Source organism: Chaetodon auriga, chromosome 19 (genome assembly GCF_051107435.1).
Source record: "Chaetodon auriga isolate fChaAug3 chromosome 19, fChaAug3.hap1, whole genome shotgun sequence".
Taxonomy (NCBI): Eukaryota; Metazoa; Chordata; class Actinopteri; order Chaetodontiformes; family Chaetodontidae; genus Chaetodon; species Chaetodon auriga.
Genome location: NC_135092.1, coordinates 20,983,563 through 21,010,834, shown reverse-complemented (window position 1 = coordinate 21,010,834; position 27,272 = coordinate 20,983,563). Strand labels below are relative to the sequence as shown.

General features: G+C 43.4%; 1 protein-coding gene across 1 annotated transcript; it reads left to right on the top strand.

Annotated features, from left to right (window-relative positions):
* rph3aa (rabphilin 3A homolog (mouse), a) lies at positions 1-25,824 on the top strand. The gene is made up of 16 exons (XM_076758789.1): positions 1-153; positions 16,203-16,331; positions 16,460-16,589; positions 16,971-17,054; positions 18,089-18,251; positions 19,264-19,449; positions 19,568-19,786; positions 20,025-20,104; positions 21,068-21,142; positions 21,365-21,474; positions 21,556-21,682; positions 22,210-22,263; positions 23,152-23,303; positions 24,061-24,142; positions 24,246-24,342; positions 24,697-25,824. Exons 2-16 carry the CDS (start codon positions 16,216-16,218, stop codon positions 24,828-24,830), a joined length of 1,809 nt encoding a protein of 602 aa, XP_076614904.1. The 5' UTR covers positions 1-153; positions 16,203-16,215; the 3' UTR covers positions 24,831-25,824.
* Positions 25,825-27,272: the final 1,448 nt, after the last annotated feature.

The following is a 27,272-nucleotide window of genomic DNA, read 5'->3' as shown; positions in this document are numbered from 1 at the left end:
CTCCACTGTGTGTGTTGAGGAGGCTGGCAGTGAGGAGGAGAGGATGCTGGATGCTGAGACGGAGCTGCCGGCTTTACACTTTGTGTCACGCTGAAGCTGCGCTCATCCCGACAGGACAAAAAGAGCAACAGCACATCCGCTTGAAAAGCTCAGGTAAGACGACGCATCCGAGCTTCAGACGCAGGCGTTTATTTCAGATTATCACTCTGAATTTAAGAGTTTCAGCGGCAAAAAATGTTGTCTGTATGGTGAAAAACGTCCTTGAATGGCTTTTTAGTCTGAACTTTTTTTTTTATCTCACGCTGGGTCACAGCAGCATACACCCTGAAAATGTCAATTAATCAGTTGTTTAGATTCAGTAAAATGTCTGATTATCAACAAATAGAATGAAAACAGCTTAAGTTAAAGGAACATTTCTCATATTATGTATTATAGTTTAAAACCCCTTTTTCTTTCTTTGAATAATTAAAAACTGTTAAATATTTAAATGTAAAACTGACTTTGACATTATTTTTGACTGCAAGGCAGATGTGATCTATGTCGTGTTCAGATACATTTGACGTTTATTTCCTCCAAACACCATATTCACAGATACAGCAGCTGATGCCATACTATGAACACATGGTCGATGTACTTAAGAAAGATTTTCAGTATATTCATCTTAAAAACACAGGTGAACCTTGACCTTATTATCAAGTACAGCACAACTGATACTGGATTTTTGGATATTTGAGATATTTAAAAGTCTTATAATGTTATAGCTGCTATTTTTTCTTTATTTTCTTTTATTATTTCCCTAATTTTCATATACTGCAAGTGGTAAAATATGTCATGTACAACTGAACAAATTATCTATACATTCAAATCACGTTTTATATCTATTACTTAGAGATTATAGATGTTTTTATATGTGGTTGGAATTAATTTTGTGCTTTATCAGTTTGTTGGGCCAAGTTCAAATAATCTTTATTCACAGTAGCATTACATACACAAACATTTTTGACAAAGAACTCTTAATTTTGGCTAATAACCGTACTTTTACTGTGCTTGTTATGCATTTTATCAACCCACAAAATGAATAAGCTGAAATCATGCAGATGTATGACTCAGTCTCTGTCATTAAGTATAAAAAGCTCATCGGAGTGAGGAGAAGGATCCTCCACTACGTTTGTGGACCTGTTAACTTTAATGTATGCTAATGAAAGACAAACACATCAGCAGGCTGTTTACATCAGACACTCTTGAGACAGAAGCAGCCTTGTACTTTGTGAAGTGTTTGTATTTTCTTTAATATCAAAGGAAACGTTCAACATTCAGAGAAACATGCTGATTCGCTTTACTGCCGAGAGTTAGATGAGAAGATTTATTCCACTCTCACATGAGTATGCTAATTATGAAGCTAGAGCTAGCAGCTGGTTAGCTTAGCTAAGCTAATCACCTGCTAGCTTCACATATCAAGCTCACTAATCAACATTTTGTTTGTTTAATTTACACAAGAACTTTTTACGGGGGTTTAGGTTTCTGTACAAACACAAGATTTAACATGTTAGCTAATGAATGAATGTGTTACATTTGGACAGTCAGGCTAGCTGTTTGCCCTGCTAAAGCTAAAGCTAAGGTAATCACCTGCTGGCCTGAGCTTCATTTTAAACATATGCTGACTAAATAACACATTATATCTAATAACAAACAAGATATAATGTGTTAATTAGCAAGTTTTTCTACCTTTGAACAGAGCCGGGCTAGCTGTTCACCCCAGTTTCCAAATCTTTATGTTAAGCTAAGATAAAGCTACATATTTAGCGTACAGACATGAGAGTGGTATTGAGCTTTTTTGCTAAGTCTCAAAAACAACAAATACATTTATGTTACCCTGAAACTCTGATTTCAGGTTACTTTCTGGCAGTCAGTCTCCGTTTTCTGACTTTATGCTAAGCTAAGCTAACCATTTCTTAGCTGTGCCTTCATATCTAACACATTGATATGAGAGTGTTATTAATACTGTCATCTAAATCTCAGCAAGAAAGTGAATAAGTGCATTACCCAAAATATCAACCTACTTCTTTCAATAGCGATTAGGACTGATTGTCAAAGTGGACAGTAAAAGGAGATGAGGAGGCGTTCTGTCTCCTGTTATATTCACTGGTCAGCTCCAGAGGATGAAGGAGCCGGCAGCTCCCTGCCTAACATGTAGTGGCAGCAGTGATGTCAAAGCTGAGAAGGAAGGGATGAGGAGGGAAGAGGATGAAAGGAAGCATGCATTTCCTCAGAGTGTGCGTGAAATCGATTTGCAATACTATAACAGTCACTTTTTTATTTTGTTTACCATCCCCAGCCACGGTTGAGTTTACTGAGCCCCCTCTTCTTTCCCATGCTCCTGTAATCCTGGCTGAATGCCCCTTTTGACCCCCAATCAGCTGTATTGACTGCAGTGTGTGTGAGGGGGGTGCTGGTGGATTATAGATGCTGCTGAGCGCTCAGGTGCTGACGGATGTGGCTAATGTGCTTGAACAAAAACGGTTCACGCCAATTCAACACCCCCTGCCTGCTGAACTCAGGGGAAATATTTCCTACTGCAGGGCTTCTTTTCTTGTGCTTTTTGACGTGTTGGCATTGAAGACTTAATTGTCTTGAGTGCTGCTTTTACTAGCAAAACACCCAGTCTGTTAAAGGGTAGGTTCACCCAAATTATAAAAATATATATATTCCAAGGATAGCCCAGTATCCTGTCACACACCTGCAATTAACGTTTGACTTTTTACCCATAACCATGTTCTTTCCTTGATCTTTACTCCAACCATACCGTCACCATTACCACATAATCTGACACCAATTCTGTCGAAAAGCTTTTATTTGTGAATAACAAAAATGTCTGACGTGTGAATTCTCTGAACTGATCAGGTGTTCACTGCAGCACAGCAGAGAAGCCAATAATTTATGCATGAAGAAGAACGTGGTCTAACATATTTATTTTAGTTGACATCAATCCTATTGATGCCGGGTTTAATTTTCTAAACAGGTCAATACCGTAACGTACCGTCCTCTATCTTCAGCTAAATAAACTCTTTAAAAACCCTCTTGGATCAGCTGAAAATGCATCGTCACAAAGCTGAAAACAGCCTGTTTTTCTGAGCTCGTCAGACTTTTTGGAGATACGTGGTTCTCACGGGATGGCCATGCTGCAAACATATGATGATCTTCTAGAATATGATGCATTGCTGTAGATTAAAGCACCAACGGGATATAAATGAGCTCAAACTGAAACATCTACAGCAGGAACATGAATCCACACACAGCAGATAGAAACACACTGACAGGAACACTTTACTGCATGAACATGAATACTTTAACTTGATTCTTAAGTAAGGTTTTAGACTTTTAATTGTAGGGGAGTAGCTATTATTTAATGTATAAAACACAGTGACTGTGACATTGACAGATTGTCCCACTTTAAGTGGATGAAATTGCCTCTTTGGTCATAAAATAGTGTCAGAGTTGGGGTCAAGTTCATTCTGACCTAATTCACACAAGCAATCAATTGAAATTCATGAATTTTCCCATTTTCCCATTACTTCCTGTGAGGACTCTTCCACATGAGCTCATTCACTTGAGCGTTTAGCAATTTGGATGGTTGAAATGTACAGTAATTGACTTTGGTCCTCCTCAGATCTGCAGCTGAGGCATTATCGTTCTCAGCGTTCAGGAATTCTCTCAGCACAGCAGGAACAGCAGATGTGCTGCACGAATCCACTGCGGCCCAAACTATTTGATTAGCTGTAGATCACGAGCACACTTGAATTGTTCACAGCCAGGAAGGATGGCGAAGGGGGGGCAGATGTGTATTTATGTGTGCGTGTCACAGAAACGCAGCTTTGTGGCACTTCAGTATGCCGCTATATGTGGATCTCTCCCACATGACCCACATACAGGCTCTGTAGGGGCCTCAGGCAAAAATGTCTGACACGCGCCACCAGCAGCCATATGTGGATCAACCATCCACAGTCGCATTTTGGTCCTTATTTGCAGAAAAATGTCCTTACGTGGCCTCCACAGATGCCCCATTTGAACCCATTAGAACATCCAGGCAGTAATGGTGTACGGGGCCTGATACAGTGATGGCAGACCGGACGTTGGGGCCCCTTCTTGATTCATTTTGAAATCAGGGCTGAGAGTGAAAGGGGCCTCAGAGCAGTTTTGATAATTTAAGGAAAAACAAAAGTTCCTATGAGCTTAAAAGTTTATTTGACAGTTCAGTTCACTGTTCCGGAGCTTTCCATCCAATCACATGATCTTCGTCAGCAGATGGAGTTTGTCAAGCCGTCCTGGAATTGTAGATGGTCCATTTTTTCCCCCTTGAGCACTTTAAGGATTTCTCGTCCATATTGGCTTAAACACTGAGCTTAAAATGCTCCAAGCTTCGATCATGTGATATGATCAAAAGCTCCAGAGCTGCTACTAAATGGATCTAAATGGTGAGATTATTCTGTCAAAAGGTTTCATGTTTGCATAAAATCTAACCTGACGCGCCAGATGGTTTGTTCCATGGAACCATCTGGGAAGTCGTCCATGGAAACCATTTGGAAAAGGACACTTGGCCGTGATTGGATGAACCGTCTACGGGCTCACTTCAACCAATCAGATCAATGGACCATATGATGTAAGACCCTTGCAGAAGAAAAACCGTCAGTGCTGTTCTTTGCTCCTCTTTCAATGAAGAAATACTCTCCGCTCCTGACAGCAGCATCTGCGCTAACCTCTTCAGGGGCCGCCATCGTTGTTTTCAAACAAGCAGGAGCTCCTCTCGCTGTCGTCACACCTGGTTCCGCCACAGGTGCAGAACTTGAAGTCTGGCAAGATGGATTCTTGCATCGCCTGATCTCGTGTGATCTTGCAAATCAGTCACCTCACAAGGAAACACAAACTGTTCACAACTGGCAGTTCAGACTACGCGATATCAGCCAGGTAACAGTCTGACCCGTCATTGTTTGTTTACATTCTCAGTCCATAGCACCTCTTTACTGATGACATCAGCGCAGGTCGTAAAAAAGGGCGAGCTATGATTGGTCAGGGACCAACGTGTAGTTTGTCATGTCTCTTCACCCAAAGCCAAATCTATGTGTCTGTGATCTGACACAGTGACCATCCTGACAGACAAAAACATCCTGCAGTCTGAACATGAGACATTTTATCTGGTTTCTGGCAGCAGTCAGCGGCAACGACACGGACAGTGATGATGTTCACGGACTCTGTTTGGATGCAAGGTTGAATGTTGACTGATGCGATGACTCCTCTCACAGGACGTATTGTCGGCCTCATTCTCCTCATTATTCCACCTCAGTCTTCCTCATCGTACAGTCAGTCAATGCACGAAGCCCCCACACACAGAGACAGACAGTTAGCCTGAGGTTTGCGCTTTGTTTTGCTCAGTTTAGTGGCTTCAGTGTGGCCCCTGGTGTATTCACACACGCACACAGAATCTGTGATTTCCACCATATGGCTGTTTGCTCTCGTATTAAACTTGCCATGCAGAGCACTCCTGTCCTCAGCATACACATGCAAATGACCGCAAGCTGCTAATTATAACTTCCATTACGTTTATTTGGCCTTTCATAATAGTCTAATTTTGCAGATCGTTGAAATCCGAACAAAAAGATTTTTTTTTTAGCGTTTTATGTCTACATTATAGCCGGCAGTAGAGAGAGGACAGAAAATGAGGAATGAGAGAGAGATGGAGGATTATGTCCTCAGCAGTTCATGGTCAGTGCCTTAACCCCAAGGCAACCAGGGCGCCCCAAATCCAGACGGATCCAAGCAGTTTTTATTGTGGATTTTAACAAGAGGAGTCTGCAGCCATGCTAGCAAATCTGTGAGGCTGCATTTAGGCACAGCAGTACCATGAGCTAAATGCTAATGTCAGTATGCTAATAAGCTTATCATGACAAATAACAATGCTAACATGCTGATGCTTAGCAGACTACTACTAACCATTGGTCATCTTTCAGCAAGTTATGCTAACACTTGCTAATTAGTAATCTTGGGGTTTTTTGGTCATAAAGGACAAATTAAAACCTCATGCTGGCACTGCGTGAAAGTTATGATGGTTCATCCTGTGCAGGATGGGAATGTCTGTACAAAATTTCAAGGCATCCATCCAATCACTTTTGAGATATTTCAGTGTGGACCAAAGTTTGGGCCGCTGCAGGCAAGATACTCCCTTAGGAGTGCAACAGTTTTCTTTCCCTCAGCCTCCGTATCTGTGATGTGTTCTGAAAGTCTTCCACTCATGTTTTGTTGTCCTGCCACCTCCACTGCACAGAAAACTGTGACGTCAAAGCTTTCAGCCACCCATGATGGGATTGAAGACCAGATTATTCTTGTATCTATGCTGGGCTTTACCCACGAGTCATCAGAAAGGGGGCTTGTGCGCACGTATATGTATGTTTATGCAAGGGTTAACGACCCCACAGAGTCATCAGACAGGGGATAAAGTAGGCAGTGATGCGTCTTTACAGAACTAAGCTCTATAAGCTGCTTCCTCACTAGTCCGACAAGCCTCAGTGGAGGAGTTTAGAGACGTATGGGGGGCGAGACAGCAGAGTGCATGAATGGGTGGATGGATGATGATGAATGGATGATGGTGGAGTGACAGCTGTGGGGACCGTGTGGGGAGAGGAGTCAGGGAGTTTGGATGAGTGTGTTGAATAGACGAGTGTGTGTGTGTGTGTGTGTGTGTGTGTTTGCAGGAGTGCTGAAATGTTCCAGTCTAATTCAGATGGGAGTGTTTGGACTCCGTGGGGAATGTTCTGTGTACCGTAAATAACTGGGATGCTGCTCTTATCGTGGATGAACCTGCTTCCCTGAGATGACTAACCTCATTTAAGGTCCAAGCTTTGATCCAATACCCTCCAGCAACATTTGGTCTGTCCCACCTATTTTGTCTCAGCACTTTTGGTGGATAATTGGGGTTCATCCTGTGGTTCTGGCCATCATTCCTATCAGTGATAACACTGTGCTCCTCAGGTAACTTGCAGAGATGTAAGTGATCAAACAATAAGCACAGATAAAACCTGTTTTTTGTTGCCTCCACCTAATTTTGTCCACACACAACCTACGACGTGTTTCAGGTCGTTTTCTTAAAGATCTGCATTCACACTGAAACATTTCAACTGTAGGAAAACAAATAAATCTCATCTTCTCTGCTTTTAGCTTACAAATAACAAAAAGTCACCGCCCACATCTGCCGAGGACAGACAGTGGTTGTTCTGTCCTGCTCTCTTATACATTCTTCTGTTCTTGTTGTCAGACAACTAAACGAGAAAAAACAGGAGTTTGATCGTGACTCACAAGTCCTACCTGTTACCCAGGTGACCAGTTATTCCTGCAAAGCTGCCTGCTCACAATACCGTTTCATACTGACCGAATCAACACAGTTTAGAGTGACAGCAACAGTCTGTGATCTGTGCAGGTTTGCATCATTGTTTTCAGAAGGCTAATTTTTTATCCTCTACATGCAAAAACTTATTCTTAATCGAAGGAGAAAATGAAGGCAAACAGTAAAAATATTTTGTGTTGTAAACATCCATTCAAGTTCACACTTGTCCAGTATTTTGGATGAGTTTTATTTGGATTTTTATCTCCAAATAAAGAAGTTTACACAGTTTGCAACTCTTTCCTCTGTTGTCAGGCCTTCTTGCAGTGATGATGTTTCCAGATCACATTAATTCCTTTGATGAGTACAAAGTTATCATTACTGATGGAAGTTCTGCCCAAAACTATGAAAATAAATTGTAAAATAAACCTGAATTTATTTTAACATGTGATGAACAACACATAAAAAACTTTTTTTAATTTCCCTCTTGAATTTTTACTCCACAATAGGATCAGTGTTTAATATGTATTTATTAAGAGTAAGCACATTTTCCCTGTGTGTCCCTAAAACATGAATATGAAACATGAAAAACAGTAAACCCAGCCTGAAGTAGGGAGGCCTGTCGGCGTCACAGGAAACACAGGAGGAGGAGGAGGAGGAGGAGGAGGATGAGGAGGATGACGCAATCTGTCAGAGTTTTCCTCCCTGCAGCGCTCACACACACTCTGACACAATGTGTGTTTGTTTGTGTGCTGACGTGTAGAACTTGTGTTTGCGCGCGTGTGTGTGTGTGTGAAGCCCTGCAGCTCTTAGTCAGCCCACACAGTCTCATGGAGCTAAAATGCCTTGGTTTCCTTTTACTTCACGTCAAATTGCGATGCTTTTCTGTGGGCCGCTGACCTTGTGTGACAGGTCCTCTCCCTGCACACACAGTCTGTGTGTGTGTGTGTGTGTGTGTGTGTGTGTGTGTGTGTGTGTGACAGTCATGGAGAAGAGTGTGTGTATGTGCCCCTTTTTGCATGTCAATTTGTGCTAATGTTAATGCCAGGTTGGTGAAGGTCTTAATTACAGAAGACCTACTTCACTGCACTCGCAGCAGCTGAGGGACGGACAGTCGGGGTGAGCTGGAGAGAAAGACAAACAGACAGACAGACAGACAGACAGGTGGACAGGAGAAGAGTGATAAGCTCTAAGAGCAAATATTAAAGAACATCACATTGCACGTCAAATGATGCTAATCTGACGTAAGAGTGAAGAAATGTTGTGTTTGATGGAACAGAACAAGACTAAGAGTCTACAGTCATGCCAGCAGCTCTGTGAGACTAAATGCTAATGTCATCATGCTAACATGCTCACAGCGAAAATGCTCACATATTGAAGTTTAGCAGGTTTGTTTACCATGTTGACTGTTTAGCATGTTAGCATGCTCACTCAAATTAGTTGTGCAGGTATTTGTTCATAAAGTTTTGGACTCATTGACAGTTTGTTGCTGATGATGGTGCTCGATAAGAAGTTGAGGGGAACATGAATGGGTGTTTCCACTTCAATCCATAGATGTTGAGACATTCCAGTAAAAACCCCTGTGTTGACCTGCTGGTGGCGCTAGAGGAAAAGTCAGCGGATTATCAGAGTCAGGAGGATTCATCCTCTGGGAACCACGAAAGTCTGTACAGACTTTCATTACAATCCACTGAAGAGTTGCTGAGATATTTCCTTCTGGTTTAAAGAAGTGGAGTCACTGACAGGCATAGCATCACTAGCAGCTAATGTGCTAAAAACAAAGCCATGTTTTGTATGTGCATGCTCAGATATTAAAGGTTAGACTGTTAATCTCAGGTGTAATTCCTTCCCTGTATTGATTCGTGACGGCGGCGCTAACGTTATGACAAGCTGAATCCCTCTGAGACGTATATGAAGACAGCTGCGAGTGTGTGGATGGAAATTGCTCTGTTAGCGCTCTCATCATCGCAGAGTGGTTAACACCCAGTTCACCTCACAAATTATGACCTATAATCTCAGATGGATGCACACACACACATACACACACACTCATATAGGTACCCCTTCTCCCTGGAGGTCGTTCCGCCCAGCAGTCACCTCATGCTATAAAACAGGTGTAAATCACACCCGGCTTCATGTGATGACACGTGTCCTTGGTGTGGCCTCCTCAAGTGATGCTTGCAGGAAACTGCATCATCCCCCACATCATGAGCATAGTTAGGACAGTAGACGCTGCCCAGTAGTATCAGAGCTTTTATGTCACACAGGCTTAAGGTCAACACAAAAGGACACACTTTCATACTGGGTTTGACAGGAAGCTCAAATTTAAAACCACTTTGGAGTAACCACACTCCAGCACATCGAACGCAGAGTCAATAGAAATATGTTTATAGCAACAGTAACACGCCATGATGCAAAGACACCCTGGTTGTAATTTTATTTTATTTTATACTATAAAACAGTCAGATTATACTGCTGAAAATAAAGTCCACCAGTAATATTAAGCAGCTAATTCATCATAGCTGTTACATGGATGTAACTCTAGTTCTATGAGTGTGGGCAAAGCAGTATTTTGGGTTATTATGGGCTGCAGCCTCCCTCCAGGGAAGTGCCTGCGTAGCCTGATAATCAGGTCAAACTGTCATTTCATATCACTTTATTCAGCTCGACATTGTGTTCATGTGGACATTTTTATTGAAGCATTTTCCAAATCTTGAAGGGATACAGTTCACTACATTAATGTTCAATAAGCAGACAGAACAAAGAACAGACTGAACTCGTACAAACATGATAAAAGGATACACAAGGCAAACTCTATTATCATTGGTGGGGGGCTGCAACCCCACCTAATGGTGGCTGCCTGATGCCTTTCTGTACAACTCAGACATTGGCTTCTGTGGTTGATAGGCTTCATGTGGATTGGCCCTGATTGGTCAAGTGAGGTGTCATTTGGGACTCCGCTGAGTAACTGTGTTTGTTCCCGGAAGTTGTTAAGGGGACAACACGGAGGACAAGCAGAAGACAAGCACATCGCCTGCTAATTTGAGAGGAGAAAACGTTGTTCTTTGGATTATTATCATGTTTTGGACTAAATGTTTTTACTGCTGTGGATCTTCTGGACCCTTGGGGGTGTTTCCAGACCATTTTTGTCAGACTGTTATTGATCTGCGGATCACTGAGAGACGTAATCTGTGAGTTGCCTCAATGACCTGGTGGTAGGCTCGTCGGGCCCCACAAGCATCACCAGTAGGCGCCTCACCCACCTCTGCTGGTCCCTGTCAGTAGAAATGAGCAGCACGTTGTCACTGTCCAGATCACTGACACTGGAAGAGTGGAAGTTAGACGCAGCTGAGACGACTTCCTCGGCTGTTTCAGGCTCATTCCTCCACTCTCGTCCTGCTGAGCTCAGCTCTCTTGTCACCACATTGGTCCAGTAAAAAGCCTGAATTAGTGCAGTTGATGCCTCCAGTTATCATGTAATCTCCTGATCCTTTCTATCGTCGCCCACAAAAAAACAAGATGCTCGAACAGAATCAATGGAGTGTCTGTAATGCTGCCGGCCCATAATGCATTTGGGCTCCATCACCCCTCAGTAATGACACCAGCTCTGCTGCGTATGAGCTTCTTCAACATGCTGCACATGAGACACATTGAGTGGTCGTGGGGTGAACAGAGGACTGATACTGATGCGTGTCAGCACTTTGTGCCTCTTCAGTGGATGACATTGAGAATCAGATACGAGTGTCATGTCACTGCACATCGATCCACTGTAAGGCAGCGACTACGGTCAATAATCAATTCATGCTGCATGAGTGTGTGTGTGTACATGTGACTGTGGGAGAGAGAAATAACTGACCCTGACTATAATTCACAACTACTATGATTTGTGAATTACAGTCGTCTAAATGACAGAGTCCTATTTTTGTGACTGTGGATATCTTTCATAATCATTTCTAACGTATGATCATGTGAGCTGATTTTCACTGCTTTGCACCTGTAAAGTATCTTATTTATAAGCGTGTGTCATATTTTGAACTGATATGTTTTGTTTGTAAAACTAGTAACTACAGCCGTCAGATAAATGTAATGAAGTAAAAAGTACAACATCCCCCTCTGAAATGTAGAAGAATAAGATAACGTAGAATGGAAATACTGTTGTAAAGTACAAGTACCTCATAATACAGTACAGTACTTGAGTAAACATACCACTGGAAATATTGTACTTTTAGATTAAATGCAAAACATATGATCAGTTCACTTGAATCTTGAATCTGCATAATGAGTACTTTTACTTTTGGTACCTTGAAGGAATATTTCCACTTTAAATTTTTGGAAAACACGTTTATTTGCTTTCTTCAACACTTGCTTTTGTTCGGTGAGAAGATTGATGCCACTCTCATGTCTGTATGTTGAATGTGAGGCTCAAACCAACAGCTGGTTAGCTTAGCTTAGCACAAAGAGTGGAAACAGTGGGAAACAGCTAGCCTGGCGGGAAGTTACTGCATCTGGCCAAGAAGCAGTACCACACTACCCGCTCATACGTAGCATGTTGATCAGTGAGCTTCAGAGGTTCTCGTAGGTGGATTTTTTTTACCTTTGATCCGAGCTGGACGAGATGCTTCCCCCTGCCTTCAGTGTTTATGCTAAGCTAACCGTTTCCTGACTGTAGCCTCAGGTCTACAGCACAGATGTGAGTGTAACATCAACCCTCTGATCCAACTCTGAGCAAGTAAACAATAAAGTGTTTTCACAGTGTGATGCCAATACTTTTACTTGTAACAGAGAGTTTTTATACTGTGGTATTCGTACTTAAATGTAAGCAAATTGTTGTTTTTTCACATTATACCAATTTGTCATTTTCACGTGGCTGTGACTGCAGTGACTTGATGTGTAATGACAGTGTGTATGTGTGTGTGTGTGTGTGTGTGTGTGTGTGTGTGTGTGTGTGTGTGTGTGTGTTTAATCCATTGAGGAGTGACTCACTGGCTGACACACACACACACACACACTCGCTGGCATCACTCTGTCAGATTGTCACATTGTCCACAGTGATAGCGACCCCTGACATTTACATGCGTTGGGGACATTTTTCAGGGAACAGAACGGGGACGAAAAGCACCGGATGAGGAAGATAAAGGGCACTGAGCCGTTTAGTAAGTGAGGCATTAAAATATTCTTACTCAGCAGCTCCTGCCTCGTCTCTTGTGATGTTGAATGCTCGGCCACAGGCTCATAATGGCTAGTTCCTACACTGTGACTCTACGGGCAAACGAAGAGTGAAATGCTGACATTAACAGATCAGGAAGGCGACCGATCAGGCTGATCATTTCAGGCCTGGCCACCTTCACGACCTTTGATTTCTTCGTGAAAATGTGCTTACCATGAAGAGAAAAACCTAATAATTGCAGTAGTTTCTCTCAGTCTGCAGGATCAGTCAGTCAGGGAGGTGCCGCCTGTTTCAGCATCCCGTTCAGACCAGAGGCTAGAAGTTGAGGTCGTGTGTTCCTCTTAACAATGTTCTTCTCAGAAGATAATGAGTGTGCTCCTCTGCAGTCAGAGTGTCTTCAGGCATGAACATTGCAGACCAGACTTCAATGACACATTACGGCTAGCAGTTCACTTTCCACAGTCAGCAGTCAGGCTCAATTAACGGCCTGCTTTAAAGCAGCTGCACAGGAACATGGAGTGTGGGCGCTTTAACATGACCGGCAGATGTTTGGGAATTTAACGGCCAGAGGTACAGCGCTAGGTGTGGTAGAGCTGAAATAAATTATGGCTAATCCAATTATCTCCCCTCAGACCTTTTAAAATGAGTGCCTCTCCAGCCGTGGCACACTGACAGCTGAATGGACAATGAAATCTCTGCAGCCTCTTCCAAACAGAATAATGCATGAACAGCTTGCACAGGTTTATTTTGGGGCACTGACTCAGTCACTGATTTTATTCTTTCCAATTTAACGCACATGAATTTTATGCCAATTTGTAGCTTTAATTTTGTCATGTTGTTTTTATTTTAGTGCACTTCCAACATAAGATTTACACGAAAAATAAGAAAAGTAATCTGTAACAGAGTAGGAAACATTGCCTGTATAAAAATGAGGAACACGAAGTCACGTTAGTGCACATTTTAATGGTAAGCGGCTGCATCTCGCCCATCCTTGCACTTGTCAGGTGCGATTGTGCCAGTGACCAACAAAAACCTGGTCTAAAGTCAATGGTGCTGTGTCATCCCGCTGTTTAAGGGCCCATTCTTCAGACAGTAAGACCCTCCCACGCCTGCTTCACCTCAGATGATGGTTTCCTGCTGCTCCTTGCTGAACTTGCTGAATCCGCCGTTTAAGCTGCACTTAGACACAGTGGTGCTTTGAGCTAAATGCTAACATGGTCACAGCGATGATTGTGACATTCTGATGTTTAGCAGGCACAACATTTACAGTCTTACGTCTGGCAGGTATTTGGTAATAAATACCAGTTAATGTTTTGACCTGATGATGGTGTGAGATGAAGGAGTTCATGCTATTGTCCAAAACCCCATAAATGTGAACGTCATGGTTCACCAGCCTGTGCAAACTTGCGGGCCGACCGACTGACATTACGACCTCTCTGGTCGTCTGCTAATGTGGCTAAAACCGATTTAACACACATCAGTGAGACGTTCAAGAGGACAGAAAACCACATCTGTGTGACGCTGAGGATTAAAAGAGGCTGTTCCCTTCAGTAAAAAGATGAAACTGTCAGTAGCTTTTCATGAGCGGTGGTCAAGCTGAGCACGTGCCTGCAGTGATGTGCACAGACCCTCTGCAGGATAGAAGGAACCCTTAAAATCATCCCAAAGCAGCAGAGCAGCTATTCAAGTTCCATCTGTCGTCTTAAGGCCCGCGGCTCATAATTATGCATGCAACAAATAGAACTACCTTGATCAAATCTTACATAACCTAATTATTTATTTATTTATTTAATTCAAAAATAGTACACAGGCCTCTTTACAGCGTCTCTAAATACATCCGAAAATGGAGCTTGATGCACACAGCAGAATTTTAAATAGGGAGATACAGCAGGGGGGTAATGAGGATACTGGCTGCTGCACATTTTGTTCCATAAATAAATAAAAAAATGTAATGTAAAGGAATTAATTCATTGTCTGATTCAATGCTCTGATAAAAGCTGCATTATTGTGTGTGTGCAGGTGTTTTTCCTTTATTTTGTTGTTTATTTTCATCAGCAGCTGAAGGTCGTGTTTCTGCTGCTCTTCATGGTTTAACGCCGCTGCAGTGATGTCAGAGTGCACTCTGAGGAGCGCCGGTACGCTGTGACATCACTGCTGCTGCTGGGTTTCTCTTTAAAGGTTAAATTAAGTCTGTTATTAACTGCTTTTGTAGTAAACAAGCAAGACACACCTAAAAGATGTGCACTGTTTGACGTACCTAGTGTCATGTTTTGAGCTTTATGTTGGTGCATCTTCACCAAATAAATGATCACGATCACAGAAGAGATTGTCTGTATCTTCAGGTGAAGCCACAGTTTCATCGACAGTCTCTGCTCGTGCTTGTTTCTGCTCATTTAGCCAGAAACGTCATGGGAACAGATGATCAGACAGACACACTGGAGGGAAAAACAACAACATTTGCCCTCAGTTAAGAAGCGTCTGCATTTGATTTGCACTGGCAAGAAGTTTGGCCTCTGCTCTGTCGGTTAGCCACAAGTGACTTTAAATCTTTAAGGCAGTTTTTGGAGGCTTTCCAAACCACCAGCAACACTTGTAGCTTGGGTTTATAAAGGAGAAGCAAATCCCAGCGCCGCTGTTCTGAGCAAATGTGTTCATGTCGACACACTCGGCTCCTTTAAATGGGAAATTAAAGGCAGTTTTTATGCTCTGATTTTGCAGCCCTGCTAAAAAAAAAGTGATTACTTTGAGATGAAATGGGAAAAATTTTAATGTGGGAAAAACATTCATGACTAAAACCGCTGTTTATACCAAAGTTTGCACTGTAAAATCTCATTATTGTTACATTAAATCCACTTAAATCCTCTCATTAGTGTGATTAGATAAACTTACTGGTTTCAGGTTTAAATTGATCAGTTATCTCTTTCACAACCTCGAATCACGACTCGACTAAACGTCCGATGAATCGTCCTCATGACGGTGCATCTGCAGACAGGCAGTGAGGCTAAAACCCTGCAGAGATCCTTCTCTCTCCTCCTATGAAGGAGGCTGCGTGATGGAGTCACACGGTGTCCTCTCTGATTGAAATTAAACCATGATGAAGATCAGTCTGCACGTCATCCACTCTCTGCACCGTGACTGTGAAGGCTCAGAGGTCACAGGAGTCATGTTGAGGAACCACATGACACTGATTTAAAACTGGATAAATGACGAGATTAATAAATCATTCATAGACTGAAGGTGAACAGCTGATATTTGGCTTTGACTTGGAGTAAATGAACAGCAGTAAAAACTCCAAACTCAAAGCTAAAACTACAGAAATGAAGATAATCTGAAGTTTGTTGCTGAATAATTTCAACTTTCAGCCTGCAGTGTGTGTGGGGTCTTAAGAAAGGCTGGCAGTTGCCGTCGGATGGTTACAGCTCAGAAACGTGTGACTAAGTGAAGTCCTCATGTTGTGTGCTGCCGTGTGGGACGCGGTGTGTCTCACATGTCTCCGGCTGTACTCCTGTCTGCAGGTTTCAGCGTCTCGCTCTCCTTAGCGATGCACTTTTTGGAGTTGCTGGCCTTTAGTCTGAGCTGCGTTTTGTCTTTGCATGCCACTTAAACACTGTGTGTGTGTGTGTGTGTGTGTGTGTGTGTGTGTGTGTGTGTGTGCTTTGGCTTCAGGATTAGGTGGACGATGAACGTGTCTGGCGGCCCCCCAGGGGAGGAGCTCACGGATGAGGAGAAGGAGATCATCAACAGCGTGCTGGCTCGAGCGGCCATGATCGAGACGATGGAGCAGCAGAGGATCGAGTGAGATGGAAATCTGTTCATCACCTCAGCCCACCGCACGCTGATGCCCGCTGACTCGGATCATGTTTGTGGTTTAAAACCTGTGAAAGTTTGTGTCTGTGCTCACGTGTGCTTGCATGCGTTCGCAGGCGTCTCTCCACTCACCTGGACAGCATCAGGAAGACCGCGTGCGGTGACGGACAGTCGCGCTGTCTGCTGTGTGGGGCGTCTTTCGCAGCTCAGGGGGTCACGGCTGTCCTCTGCGTGCAGTGCAAGAAAGTAGGTGGATATCTGTTTTCTTTCTGCTTGGCTGAGGAAGGAAAACAGAAACTACGCTGGTTCCCAGAGGACGTGGAGACTCCTCTGCACGGACACGATTTCTGTTTACAGTATTTCCTTCAGTGTTGCGTAGATCCTGAGAGGGTTCCTATGGCGATGAGCACCCAGTGGGCCATACGCTAACTTGTTCTGACATACACTGTGTATTTCCTGGTTCTCACGCATCACATTCTGTTTCTTGTTGCTCTCAATAAGTAAGCAGAGAGGTCAATGCTCTCTGAACTGTGAGAATATATGTGCTGTGTGCACCTGCCATCAAGACCCCAGTCTGTGTGGGACTCTGCTTCTGCGTGTCTCACGTATGTGTTCGTCTCTTTGCAGCACATGTGCAACAAATGCGGGATTTGGAGCAACAGCAGGACGTGTCCTGTGTGGCTGTGCAGAATCTGCAATGAACACCAAGAGGTGAGGGAAGGAAGGATGGAGAACAGAGTGGCTTTAACAAAATCATGCGGCCAAATTATGCTGTTATGTCAGTCTTCTGCCGCCAGAACAGGAGATTTCTCATGATATGAACCATTTTCTAGCTTTTAGATTTGCACAGAATTGCATTTCGCCGTCCAGTGACCTGGAAAATTACCTTCCATTGATACTCCCTCAATATCCAAAATGAGTAATAGGTAATGATTTATTTCCTCAGCAGTTATTCAATTTTTAAAAACAGTATTTGATTAATGGAAAGATGAATAATGCAGTTATACAATGCAGTTTTTATAATGGCACGGTGTTTGTTGAGGTCTCTGCCTCGGGGAGCCCAGACTCTTTAAATAAATGCTCCCTCCTGTCAGTCATGCACAGAATAACTACTCTGAAAATACCAACTCATCACTGTGTCTGCTCCAAAAAATAAAGGAACGCAGACATAAACAGTTTCTTTCCCCATCAAGTCAAACTATTAATCACTCAGTTATTATCTATGAGTCTTTCAGCCTATTTCAACATGAACAATCACAGAAATTCACACATCAGCATACAAAGAAACACACACCACCTTTATATTTCCACTGAGCAGGTAGATAGAAAGGCTGCAGTTCCAGTTTTGGCCTCTAGAGGCTACGGCCAGTCAACACTGCAGGTGAAGATGCTCAGCGCTGAGCTCATTTCACGTCTTCTCATGCAGCGATTTTGAAATGCTCTCTTTGAATTTGTGCTAAACCTGCAGTAAGTGATATTTTTGCCACTTGGGGGCAGCAGAAACAAACATTTTCATTCATTTGGGGTCATGTTTGTGTCCACACTTCAACAGGTGGCCTGAAACGTGACCCCAAATGGATGCCAATGCTGCCCCATGTATGCTGCACGCGTGACTGATGCTAACGAGTTAGCGCCAGCCATATAAACATAGTAACCGCTGTGTTTTCAGCTCGTTCTGCTGCCCCCGTGTGGTCATAACATCAGTGAATGCATTCTTCCATTCATTTTCGTCCATATCCCTGCAGGTACAGAAGCGTTCAGGAGCTTGGTTCTTCAAGGGAAGAGAACAGCAGGGTCTGCCTGCCCCCCTCCCTCTGTCCAGACCTCGACAGTCCAGCACAGAGAGCAGTTCTGGTCCGGGAGGCCATGATGGAGCACAGGAACCCACAACACATCATCAGAAATATGGTGATTATCAAAGAGATGAAGTTTCAGACTTGGATTTGCAAACACACCAAACATAAAAAACTGGAAATATGCGTGAACACATGAGTATTTTTATTATAATAGTACCCAGTTAATCAGGAAATATGCTGTAATATATTACTATACTTAAAAACATTTTAAGCACATTGTTGTTTTGGTGCTTTGAGCAGGTTGATTATCAGTTATCTTAAGCTTCAGTACAGTTAAAGTGTACACAGTAAAGTTGCAGTACTGCATTAGTACAACTGGTAGAAAGACAAAAAACACATCTAAATGGCAAATGATGGCGTTCGTGTTTCATTACAGCACAATCACTGACACACTCGCCACAGGACACAAACGTCTGATGCTGTCACAGAATCGACCATCGTCTGTCAGCTCCTGATAACAAACTGGCTGCTGTAAACGCTGCTGTCACGTTCAGCCTCCATTCTCAAATGTGAAAATCACACAAATGCCTGTTTTCCGTGGAAATAATGTCAGCATCCGTCCTGTCATTCAGCGATAGGGAGGAAATCATCGGAGCTTTTGTCTCTTTCCGCTCTCTGCTCTGTTTACACCTGCCTCAGCCAGGCAGCTGTTAGTACACTAATACAGTACTACAGTACTGCATTGACTCAACACAAAAACACCCTTTGTCAGTCATAACACTGCAGAAAGTCCTCCACTTTTCCACTGCGTGAACTGGCACCATCAGACTTTACAGTGAATGTTTTACCGCCAAACAGTTAAATGACCTTGTTGAAAATCACATCTACTGAAGTAAAAGTAGAAGTACCTCATGGCAAAGTTACTCTACTACAAGTAAAAGTCTAGCTTAAGTATAAGTGCAGAAGTATTAGCAGCTCAATGCATTCAAGTAATGAATGTAAACGCACTCATTATGCAGCAGGGTGACAGTACATTACTGGGTTATTGGTGTGTGTGCGTCAGTGGCAGTAGCAGTAACAGCAGCTGCTGTGGTGGCGGTGATGTTCGTCTTTTGTCTCCTCAGAGCTCAGTGCAGAGCAGCAGCAGCAGCAGCCCTGTGGATCAGAACAATGGGAGCAGACAGCAAGAACAACAGCTGACAGCCGTAATGAGACTCAGTCCTCTCCAGCAGCTGTAATGAAGACTGAGAGACATGTGTTAGCCTCCAAACCACCTCGAGCAAACGCGCAGCAGGCCGCCGCCACCTCAGGTAGAGCAGCGCTGATCCTTCTAAGAATAAGCCCAACGCTTCGGGGGCCGCATTCGAAAGACAAACATACGAAGAGACGCTTCAGTCGTTCGTTACTGGCTTTGTGTTGTGTCATCAGCTCCTGCTGCGAATGTGGAAAAGCAACGCTCCGGGAGGGAGGAGACAGTGTCTCCTCCAGCTGTGGAGGAAAAAAGACAACCTGTTGTCTCCAGCTCACATGTTCCTGCAGCCAGAATTACTCCACCTGTTACTCCACCGGTCAGCAGCCCCGCTCCCCCGCGACCCCCGCCGGATCGAACAGAGGACGAGGACAACGACTACGACTCCGACGATGCCAGTAAGCCTGATCGATCCTCTCAGACCGAACCTGGAGGAGTCTGTGCTAATACCACATGCTGAGTGACAGGAAATCCTCGCTGAGCCTACAGCTGTGAGAGAATTTCCCAGCGGGGCGATGTAGAGCAACAAATCAATGTTTATCTGTTTTAGAGGGGAGCTGGTTTCTCTAACAGGAAAAGCTCAGGTTCCTTTTTTCTCTCACGTGTCTGATGTGTTCCTGTGTTTTGCTCCTGCAGCCACTCTGGGATGTCTGGAGTTCAGTCTGCTCTACGAGCAGGAGAATCACGCCCTGCACTGCTGCATCGTCAAAGCTAAGGTGAGCACACGTGGACACAAACCAGACGCGAAGAAACGAGACAAGAGGGGACAAGACAAAACGGGATAAGACAAGATGAGACAGAAAAGGCAAGACAAAATAGGATAGGACAATTCAAGAAAGTTGAGACAAGACAAACTTATGACAAGACCAGATGGGACAAAACAAAACAGGCTGGGACAGGACAAAAAAAGATGAGACAAAACTAGATGGGACAATAGAAGAAAAGATGAGACAAGAGGGGACAAAACAAGAAAAGACAGGACAATGACGAGAAGGGTTAAGAGAAGATGGGACAGGACATGACAAAATAGGATGGGACAATACAAGAAAAGTTGAGACAAGATGGACGTATGGGAAGACAAGACAAGATGGGGCAAAGCAAAACAGGACAAGACAAGATAGGACAATCCAAGTAAAGACAAGGCAAGACAAGGTAAGATAAGCCTACACGGGGAAAGGAAAACATGACAAGACAAAATGAGACAGGACAGGGTAAAGCAAGACGGGACTAAACAGGAAAGGTTAAGACAAGATGGGACAAGACAAGACAAGATGGGACAAGACAAAATAAGATAGGACAAAACAAGAAAAAAGGAGACGACGGAATTCAGACAAGACAAGGTAAGACAAAACAAGACGACAAAATAGGGTAGGACGATGCTAGAAAAGACTAGACAAGACAAGACGGGGTAAGACAAACCAACACAGGACAAGGAAAAGAAGATGAAACAAAATAAGACAGGACAAGACACAGCAGGACAGGACTAGAAAGGGACTAAACAAGAAGGGTTAAGACAAGACAGCACAAGATTGGACGAGGTGAGCCAAGACAGAACAGGCCAAGGCAACACGAGACGAGGTAAGACCGGAAAAGGCAAGACAAGACGGACCAAGACAAGATGAGACGAGACAAAATGTGTAACTTAGATTTGTAGAAACATTTTTCTTCATGTGTCTCAGGGGTTAAAGCCGATGGACTCAAACGGCCTCGCTGACCCGTATGTGAAGCTGCACCTGTTACCTGGAGCCAGCAAGGTACGACCACATCAATGAGTTGTGCAGCAGCATCAGCAGCAGCTAAAGCTCACGGCATCAATCGTGAGCCTGCACTGCCACTGCAGGATTTCTGACTGTCCGTCATCGTCTTATTCTCTCGAGCCAACGTCTCACTCGCAGAGCAACAGTTCGATGTTTTGATGAGCACCGCTTCCTCTGAAATATCGACTCTCATGTTTGTCTTGTGTTACTCTTCCTCAGTCTAACAAGCTTCGAACCAAGACTCTGAAAACCACTCTGAATCCCGTGTGGAACGAGACGCTGGTCTACCACGGCATCACCGATGACGAAATGTCTCGCAAAACTCTCCGGTAAGAGCCGCACGAACCACCTGCTGCATGCTGTCAAAGCGAAAGAGCTTCGTCAGACGCACTGTGGTCGTCTGTCTTCAGGCTTTCGGTGAGCGACGAGGACAAGTTTGGACACAACGAATTCATCGGAGAGACGCGAGTCGCCCTGAAGAAACTCAAGTTCAACCAGAAGAAGAACTTCAGTGTTTGTTTAGAGCGAGTGATCCCGGTGAGCCCGAGAAACACGCAGTGCCACCAAATACAGCGTGTCGAAATTAAAGGATCACTTCACATTTAAGTTGAACTTTAAATCCAGCTGTTAGCACCTCTGAAGCTTTCTGGGCTGGCTGATACTGTGAGTCTGTCGTAGTCCAGGACCGACGCTAACTCCAAAAACACACTTACTGCTCTGTCTGTGTTTTTAGGGATCAAATAAACTCGATAAAAAGTGTTAATCATTGAGCTTTAGAGGAGCTGGTAGGTGGATTTTTGTACCTTTTTGACAGAGCCAGACAAGCTATTTCCAGTCTTTATGCTAAGCTAAGCTAACTAGCTGCTGGCTGTACCCTCATATTACAAACATGAAACAGTAAATTGAAGCAGCGTTTTTCCTGAACTACACTGTCTTTTCATTGGCTTAGCTGGGTTGATTCCTCACGTGTTCAATTTCCCGATTCTGCTGCAGCGCTCATGATGATGATGATGATGATGATGATGATGATGATGATAGTTATTCCTGGTTTACTCTCCCCGCAGGTGAAGAAGGCCGTAGGAGGACCAGCCCGCGGCATGGCTCTCTATGAAGATGACGTAAGACCCCCACCCTCTTACATGTATTGGACAGGACGGCTTTTCTGCTGCACTCAAAGAGATATAGAAAATATAAGCAGATCATATCTTGTGTAATGTTACATAAGTTGAAGGATAAGTCTGATGATATTCTACATTTTTCTTACTGACAAAAACATCCCTGATATATCTCCCTCCACGCTGCGAAGCACCGATCCGATGCTGACCTTTATAAGCAGATCAGGTATCAATCAGACGTGATCGATCCACGTTGACCCTCATCAATATCTTTAAAATATTCACTGTTTCCGCTGTCGGTTACATTCTACATCCATTGCACTGCACTGGGTGTGATTAATCTCACATGCCCGTCCTGCTGCTCGAAAAACTCACTGGAACACCAAACGTGGATTAATCCGCAGCTTAAAATAGTCCTGAACAAAGGCACTATTTGTTTCCGTTTGAGCAACGTTTGATGAGGACGACAGCGAGCAGCTGTTTGAGATCACCGAGCCTTTTTTTAAAAATGAAAGTATAATCGTCATGACCTGTTTTTAAGATTTATGTCCTCAGTAGGAACCAATCAGCTCGGGACTGAGAGCCACAGACAGCAGAGAAGTCAGAGTATTCAGAGACAGACTGACACATTGTCGGTTTTGGTCTTCATGTTAATATAAATGGAATTAACTCTATTGTGTAGTCATGCACATGCAGATAATTTTGTGCCTAAGCACATACATTATCCTGCATTAGCAGATATTACGATAATCACTGTGTAATCCCTGCAGATGTGTGCATGAGGCAAAAGGCCATCAGGATGAGCTGAATGAAATACTCTGTAGAATGTGTGTATGCATATATCTGTGTGTGTGTGTGTGTGTGTGTGTGTGTGTGTGTGTGTGTGTGCAGCTGAACGAAGGTGAGGATTCGGAGGAGAGGGGTCGCATCCTGGTGTCACTGATGTACAACAGTCAGCAGGGCCGTCTGATCGTGGGCGTGGTCCGCTGTGCTCACCTGGCTGCCATGGACTCCAACGGATACTCGGACCCGTTCGTCAAAGTGTACGTGCTCCCTTCAGCTGAGTCCTCCTCATCCTCGTCTGTGCAGCCCCGATGAAGGCTCACCAGATTGCGGTTAAAGGAAAATTCAAATATTTTGGGAAATGTGGTCATTCACTTTCTCACTAAGAGTTGGATGAGATGATTGATTATTGATTCTGCTCTGTAAAGCATGTATAAAGCTACAATCAGGAGTCGGTTAGCTTAGCTTAGCACAAAGACTGGAAACAGGGGGAAACAGCTAGCCTGGTTCTGTCCAGTGATAAAAGCCTCCAGCGCCTCAAAATGTTTGCGTGAAGTTGGATACTGACAGCACCAGACTAGATTCTCCCCCTGTTTCCAGTCTTTGTGCTAAGCTAAGCTAAGCTAAGCTAAGCTAAGCTAAGCTAAGCTAACTGTCTCTTCGCTGTAGCTTCCTGTTTAATGGACAGACTTGAGAGTTGTGTCAGTCTTCATTAACTCTTTAGTAAAGGTTTTCAGGAGTCTGAATCCATGTTTTATATGGTCAGTTGGGTCCATCTCAGGTCCTGTTTTATTACTGCTGGTCTCAGGTCTGTTTAACATCATGTTCAGCTCATCACGGTGGAAGTGTGTGAGACTTAAAGTTTTTCCTGCAAGAAAGCGATATTTACTCAAAATGTAAAAGTCTCAGAGTTTTAAACACACTGTTGATGTTTTCCTCTGGTCGTGTGGACTACAAACATCACACATGTTTGAATATAATAAGTTTAATAATGTAACAGTCATTTTTGTGCCATAGATTTCTGAAGCCAGATATGGGGAAGAAAGCCAAAAACAAGACGCAGATAAAAAAGAAGACCCTCAATCCAGAGTTTAATGAGGTCAGTTTTTTCTAAACTTTTGCTTTCAGTTTGCACAACCTGAACTTTAAACAGTCTTAGTCCTAGATTTCGCAATAAACTGTGTAATTTCACTGTATTTCAGGAATTCAGTTATGAAATAAAACACGGTGAACTGGCCAAGAAAACCCTCAACATCTCAGTCTGGGACTACGACATGGGAAAATCCAATGATTTCATTGGTAAGTGTGGACATCACATTTCTTCATCCATCCAGGTTTCTCGTGTTTAGCCATGCCAGCAGTTTGCCTCCAGTGGTGGATTTATTATCTATCAACTCGATTGCTCCAAAATTTTGTGGTTTCCTGACAACATATCCTGATGACTGCGATGATCCTCTGACTTTTTCTCTCGCGCCACCATGAGCATGCTAACACGCTAAACTACGATGGTGAACAAGGTTCACACTCTTGTCGCTGTGGACATGTTAGCGTGTTGACATCACTGACAGCACTGTGCCTAAAGGCAGCCTCACAGAGCTGCTAGCATGTTCTGCTATGTCTTCTGTTGATGTTTACTTTCCTCTCTGCCTCCAGGAGGATGTCAGTTAGGCATCCAGGCTAAAGGAGAGTGTTTGAAGCACTGGTACGAATGCCTCAAGAACAAAGACAAGAAGATTGAGCGCTGGCATGTTCTGCTGAATGAAAACACTGCCCAGTTTGAGGATTAAAACTCGGCCCTCTCTTCGATGTATTTCCTTCCTCTGTCGTTCTCCCTGTAGAATATCGTCTTCCAGTGAGCACAGGTAGACTCGTATTATCCTCCTGCTTTTATGTAGTTTGTCCAGAAGTGCTACATGTGCGAGCTACATTCAACAGTTTTCAGGTGACCAACATGGATGTTGACCTTGGCGCTCTTTATAATAAGGAGCGGCCATTAAACAAAACCATATAACTCTCATTTTGCCATTTTCATATCATAAACTGTATCATACAATAAATAATCTTACCTGACATGCAGTGATGACTGAACAGCGTTATCAGCATGTTTTATGGAGCAGATCAAACCCTTGTAATCACCATCGTTGGGGCGGTATGTTGTAAACAGTGTGCCTCCTTGTTCAGATGGAATTCCCAGTTTTCTGTCGCTGACCTCTCTTCCTCATGTTGATCTGTGCTCCAGTCCTATGAGCTCATGTAATGTGTTATCAGCTCATCTGTGTGACCACGTTGTTTGAGTGCTTGCATCATCAAAACATTCGTTTCAGTTGTGTTCTTATTAGAATTACTGTGCATCATGCATATGTGAAATATGAAATGAGACTCTTACCTGTTTAGTTGCTGAAATAATGTGATCGAACTCTTTTGTTGTTGATGTGAAATGCATTTGCTTTTTGTCACAGGTAACATGTTGCTCTCTTAACCGCTGCTGTCACTGTCTCACCTTTACCTGTGCATGTGTCAGCTCTCTGTCTTCTACAGAAACTCAAAGGCCCAAAATGCTTCTGCATGACATGATGAAGAATAAATTTGATTATGCAACGTAAGTCACAGAGGATTCACGTAATACTCCTGCAGAGATCTGACTGATAAAATTTAAAGGCCAGCTTATCAGATCTGCACGTGTGTTTCCAGCTACATGTCGCTGCCTGTCCTCATATTGATGCATGTGTGAACTCATATTGTAGCATACACGTGGCTAATAAATAAAGACATCATGGCACATCCTTTGCTCCTGTGCTTGCTTGATGTTGTGACATGGCAGAAAACTTTGTCAGAGTCAGGCGAGGTTTGAGCCAATCAGCACAGGCGGACACGCGGCTCAGAATTCTGTGAACTTTGACTTCTCTTGATAATACTTGCCTTCTGTCCACGTAGGTAAGAGTTTATGGACTTATTACACTCTGAAAAGTCTGTCGTTGAATATAAGTTCGACATAATCTTCCTTTCTCATCGGTAGCAAAGTTGCACATGAAGATAAATCAAAAGATAGGCCTGACAGGAAGCCAGACATTTACAATCAATACAGATGATCGGACTTAACCCCAAGACCTCCAGACAGCAGAACAGCAATAACCAACTTGAATGTGCAGAATTTGGTCAGAGGCGTGACTGTAAAACTCATGTGTGTGTCTCACTTGGTCCAAGAAAAGGTGAGAAATGTAATGGGAATCAATACTTTACTGACTGTCAGCAGGAAGTCGACCTTTGTACTTTAATTTCTGTCAAAAACATTCAGTTAAAGTGAAGCGACACTCAGGAAGGAGGTGGTCATTCTTCGGCGGTCATGTCCTCACTGAGGCCAGAACCTGTGATTAGAGGTCAGTAGGTGACAAAAAGATGGAAAACACAGTCCTGAAGCACATTATCTGAAAACGACACTCCACCATTTTAACATTTCACTTTAGAACCCTGGACTCACAACAGCAGAACCAGAAACATTTTTTATTCCACATATTCTTCTTCCTGTCCAAATTTGGTGCCTACATTACCCACAATGCAACTCAACAGTCCCATCAGAGCAGCTACACCAACAGATTTTTCTCTTCTTCAAACTTGTCGTTTTCAGCCCAAGCTGACTCATGTGACATCACTTGAGGCAGCCTGTCAGACGTTGCACGGCTCCCTCTGGAGGCAAAAAGTCTTTATACATGTTTCACCTTTGCAGTAGTACTACAGTAGTACTATACATTGACTTATTTTTGATCAGTGTTCCCCTTTAAAAGGCCAAACTCCTCTTGGCCTCAGGTTTGATAAGCGACCTTCACGGCTTGTCATTCCACACTTTTCCTCTCTCTCCTGCCGGCCTCTCCGTCAATGGAGGCAACATGTCACAAGATTAATCATTAATATAATTACAGCTGATGTTTCCCTTTAGGGGAGTAGCATCATACATAAAAAAGGAAGCATTTCATACCATTTTTATCCTCAGTCGTGTTCACTAAGTCCACATGAATATGCTCTGCAGCTGTGACCTCGTAGCTGAAGTTTTCTCTTTAGTGGTTTACATCAAAACTTACTCATGGTTTTTCATACATGAATTGTCTGTTGGGAACTGTGCAAACATGACTGAGATTGAATCTCATGTTTCACTTCGTAAAAAAGCAATACTCTCCCTGCATTCTTATTGTTTTCCGTGAGCATCTCCTCGACTTATCAGTCAATATACCAGC

Bases quoted from the DNA above. Each gene is read 5' to 3' on its own strand.
- rph3aa (XM_076758789.1), top strand. From the start codon at position 16,216: ATGAACGTGTCTGGCGGCCCCCCAGGGGAGGAGCTCACGGATGAGGAG. The intron at 20,105-21,067 runs GTGAGCACACGT...CATGTGTCTCAG, and splicing joins GCTGCATCGTCAAAGCTAAG to GGGTTAAAGCCGATGGACTC. The intron at 23,304-24,060 runs GTACGTGCTCCC...TTTGTGCCATAG, and splicing joins TCGGACCCGTTCGTCAAAGT to ATTTCTGAAGCCAGATATGG.